General features: G+C 59.5%; 1 protein-coding gene across 1 annotated transcript; it reads right to left on the bottom strand.

Annotated features, from left to right (window-relative positions):
- Positions 1-791: 791 nt before the first annotated feature.
- Positions 792-2,777, bottom strand: LOC132248499 (homeobox protein HMX1-like). Its single transcript, XM_059721537.1, has one exon. It carries the CDS (start codon positions 2,449-2,451, stop codon positions 1,507-1,509), a length of 945 nt encoding a protein of 314 aa, XP_059577520.1. The 5' UTR covers positions 2,452-2,777; the 3' UTR covers positions 792-1,506.
- Between the last annotated feature and the right edge of the window lie 1,049 nt (positions 2,778-3,826).

The following is a 3,826-nucleotide window of genomic DNA, read 5'->3' as shown; positions in this document are numbered from 1 at the left end:
AGGCTTGTATAGTGTAGTCTTGGATCCTGATTTATTCTGAGCAGAGTGAACCCTTCTAACACTTGATGCATGAGAAAATTCAAAACAGACAGAAATGAAAGGTCAAACAATATTATGAAGTCAGAAACATGGCTCTGCTCCATAGCCACTAAACACAGTTGTGAAGCTGGATCAAATGTTCATTGGATCAAGTGTCTTCTTTGTCACTCCATTAAACCAAACGACATTGAATGTAACCCGATTTCTTGGTCTGAAAAAAAAAATCACAAGCCCAAGAGTTTCTTGGAACAGCCTTGGACTTCCCTGCTTCTGCAGCACAGACTGTTGTTTGCATGCGAGACTCAAGCTGCTACTCATCTTTGTGCAGAGATGTATCTAGTACATTTATTAACTAACATAATATTTCTTCCATAAACATAAGAAAGAAAACTTCTAAAACAAAAAAAGAAAATGTGGTCATTTCCCCTTCATTTCATGCTGTGCATTCCCCCTCTGTGAATAACTCGCTACCACTAGCACATGTCAATATTTCTGTCTTTGTTTCTTTTTCTCTCTAAAGTCTCATTTCAAGAAGTTGGAAAACTGCCTTTCATTTTTTAAACTGTTTAACTTTTCTAACTTCATCCGCCTGCTTTTAGTGCGGTGCCTGGTTGAAGTGCCCAACTAAAATACAGATCCAATAACCCGGTGATTGCTTAACACCCGTTCATTTAGCGTATGCCAGGGACCAAGTCCTGGAGAACCCACAGGGCTCGGCGCAGAGTGAGGACTGAATTCAATACTGCCACGGCTGCATTTCTTTCAATCTTTTATTTTTAAAATAAAACCCACCCACGTGCGCTCGGGAAAAACCGCTCTGAAACGCCGCCTGATAGTCACCGCATGCATTGTATGTCTCTGCCAGGAAAGTTTTACACCGCCCCCCCCCCCACCCCTTTTCACTAAAACAGGCAGCAGACAATCCCGTTGGGAAATCTATTTTAAAAAAATGCAGCATGACTGTAGCCAGCAGAGAAGAAAGGTTGCCGAAGATGTCAGAGGAGCTGGTAAGAAAGTGAAGCAGGAAGCATTCCTTTTTGGTGGGAAGGCTCCGCGTTTAAGAACCAGTGTCAGCCGCGTCCTGCTGCCAGGGAGACGCTTCGTTTGGACCAGTGTAAAGCAGGGGAGGTTTTGGAGACCCACGGGAGGGCGGCGAGGCCTGCTGCTCCCACCCAGCGTGTGCGGTGTCCGCGGCGCGAGCGGCTTCCTCGCGGTGTGTGGGCCGGGGCAGAGCACTAGCGCTCCGGCCCGGCGCAGCCCAGGATTCCCGCCTGGCATCTTTGGTTCCCGGCAGCGGGGTGTCCCCGCCGGCGGCCGGAAAAATCGTTGTCGTCGCAACACCTTTGGAAACGCCGGCTCGGCCTCCCCGCCGTGGATGGGACGGGACGGGACGGGGCTGCAGCCGCGCGGGGCCGACCCTCGTCCGCCCCCCCGGGCACGGGCCTGCCGCCTCCCCGGCCGGGCCGGCTATACGTCCCCATCCACCAGGCTGAAGTACTTGCCGGGAGGGGGGAGGCAGAGGCAGGGCACGGCGCCGCCCGGGTAGAGCAGAGGGAAGGACACGGGCAGCAGGCAGCGGCCGAGCACCGCGCTGTCCTTGTAGAGGGCCGGGAAGGGCAGGGCGGCGCCCGGCGCCAGCAGCTCCCCCGGCGGCTCGGCCGGAGCGGGCCCGGCGCCCTCCAGCTCCGCCGACATCTGTCTCTTGAGCTTGTTGCGCCGGTTCTGGAACCAGATCTTCACCTGCGTCTCGGTGAGCTGCAGCGAGGCGGCCAGGCCGGCGCGCTCGGCGCTGCTCAGGTAGCGCTTCACGTCGAAGGTGGACTCGAGCTGGAAGACCTGGCTCTTGGAGAAGATGGTCCGCGTCTTCTTCCTGCCGCCGCCCAACGCCGCCCGGCTGCTCTGCCCAACGCCGCCGCCCGCCGCCTCCGCGTCGCCGTCGCCTTCCCGGGCACCCGGCTGCCCGGCCGCTCCTGCCGCCTCGCCGCACGGGCCCCCGGCCCCGGCCCCGGCCCCGGCCCCGGCGCGCCGGCCCCGCTGCCTCCCTGCAAGGGCAGAGCAGAGCGTGAGCGGCCGCAGCCCCGGCGCTGCGCGGGGCGGGAGGGGAGGAGGCGGGGGGCGGAGGGCGGGGGGCTCCGAGGGGGGAGGGGGCTGGTGCCCAGGTGCCGGCGGCCCGCGGGGCAGAGCGGCCCGTGGGCGGGGGGACGCGCGTCGGGGCTCCGTACCCGAGCTGCCGCTGCCGCCGCCGCCCCCGCGCCGCCCCTCGTCCTCCCGCTCCTCGTCGTCCTCGTCCTCCTGCAGCGGGCAGCCGCGGGCCCGCTCCCGCCGCCGCGCGGCGCCGCCGGGGCTCCGCTGCAGGAGGCTGTCGATGGCGAAGGGCAGCGCGGCGGCGGGCGGCGGGCGGCCCCGGCTCATGCTGCCCGGCTGTGCGCCCGCCGCGCCATGCCCGCTCCGCCCGAGCCCCGCCGGGCGCCTGCCGGCCCAGCCGCCTTCATTGGCTGCGGGGGCAGGGGCGGGGCCCGAGGCGGGACCGCGGGGAGGTGGCGGCGCCGGGAGAGCCGCGAGCTCCGGGCCAGACTGCGCGGGGCCCGAGGCGGAGGAGGCGACGAGAGCCGGAGCCGAGAGAGGCCGGGGGGGGCACCCGCTGCTGGGTCTTCCACTGACACCTCGCCCGGAGACGAGACCAGGCGGTGCCCGGGGCTGGTGGCTTCAAATGGCCCAAACAAACCATCAAAACAATAAAAAAAAAAAAAAAAGCAACCCCTCCTCCCAAAATCAAATCCCAAAACAAAGAAATCTTCCCCCTCCCCACCACAAATATCCCCAAAACACACCCCCCCCCAAAACCCAACCCTTTAAATGGATCTGGGGACGGAGAGATGCTGTATTTCAAGGGATGAAAATCAAAACCTGATGTAATAACCTGAGGTTGGCTCCTGAGCTGTGACAGCTGCCAGTTCAGCCACGTTCAACAAGGGATTAGAGAAGGTCTAGGAGGAAAGGGGCGTCAGCAGCTATTGAGCTACTGAGCTGCGGAGACAGCTTCTGAATCAGCACTTCCTAGGTCTTAAATTCTGGAGGCTGCAAATGAGAGAGGAACAGCGGGGAGGAAAAAGCCCTGGTCGTTCCCGGGTCACTCTCCTTTTCAGTCTTTGCCACTGTGTGACACAGGAGACTGGGCAGGATGAACCCAGGTCTGAGCCAGTCGGCGGCAGTTCTGATGTCTGAAGAAGCAGCTCGCGCAGGATCTCAGTATCCCAGGGGCGGGGATAGCAATGCATCCGCTACGTTGTTTCATAAGGCCTTTTTGGAAACTTCAGGGGCTGTGAATACAGCGAGAGGTAGTTAGTCCCCTTAGTCTGATGTCAGTTAGAAAGCGGGGTAGATATGCAGCACTTATACAGACGAGCTAAGAAGTATTTAGTTAGTCTCTAAATGCGAATACAGCCACCTGCGCAGTATCGTCCAATGCGCTGGGAGGCTCAGTGTGTCCGCGATGTGCAAGGGGACGGGGTGAGGCTGGCTGTTGTCACGGCCGGGGTGTCGTGGAGGCGTGTGCGGGGGGAAAGGCGGGGCTGCTGCTTAAACACTTTGGATGCAAGTGTGCTCTGCAAGGGCGTTTCTCCTTATTCTCTGCAATGAGGCCTTCCAACATTTCCATTTTTAAAAGCTCTTCAAATTGCTCGAGACAAATTGTCCTGGTGAGTCAGAAACTAAGCATAAATTGTTAACACTGGAAAAGATTCCCCTCTCCCCAATCCTCCCGACTTAGAATTGGCGGAGTCTTTCT

This window comes from Alligator mississippiensis, chromosome 2 (genome assembly GCF_030867095.1).
Source record: "Alligator mississippiensis isolate rAllMis1 chromosome 2, rAllMis1, whole genome shotgun sequence".
In the NCBI taxonomy this organism is placed as follows: domain Eukaryota; kingdom Metazoa; phylum Chordata; order Crocodylia; family Alligatoridae; genus Alligator; species Alligator mississippiensis.
Note: the sequence above shows the minus strand (reverse complement) of the source record. Positions and strands in the feature narration are given on the sequence as shown.

Excerpts from the sequence above, each read along its gene's own strand:
- LOC132248499 (XM_059721537.1), bottom strand. The coding sequence starts at position 2,451 with ATGAGCCGGGGCCGCCCGCCGCCCGCCGCCGCGCTGCCCTTCGCCATC.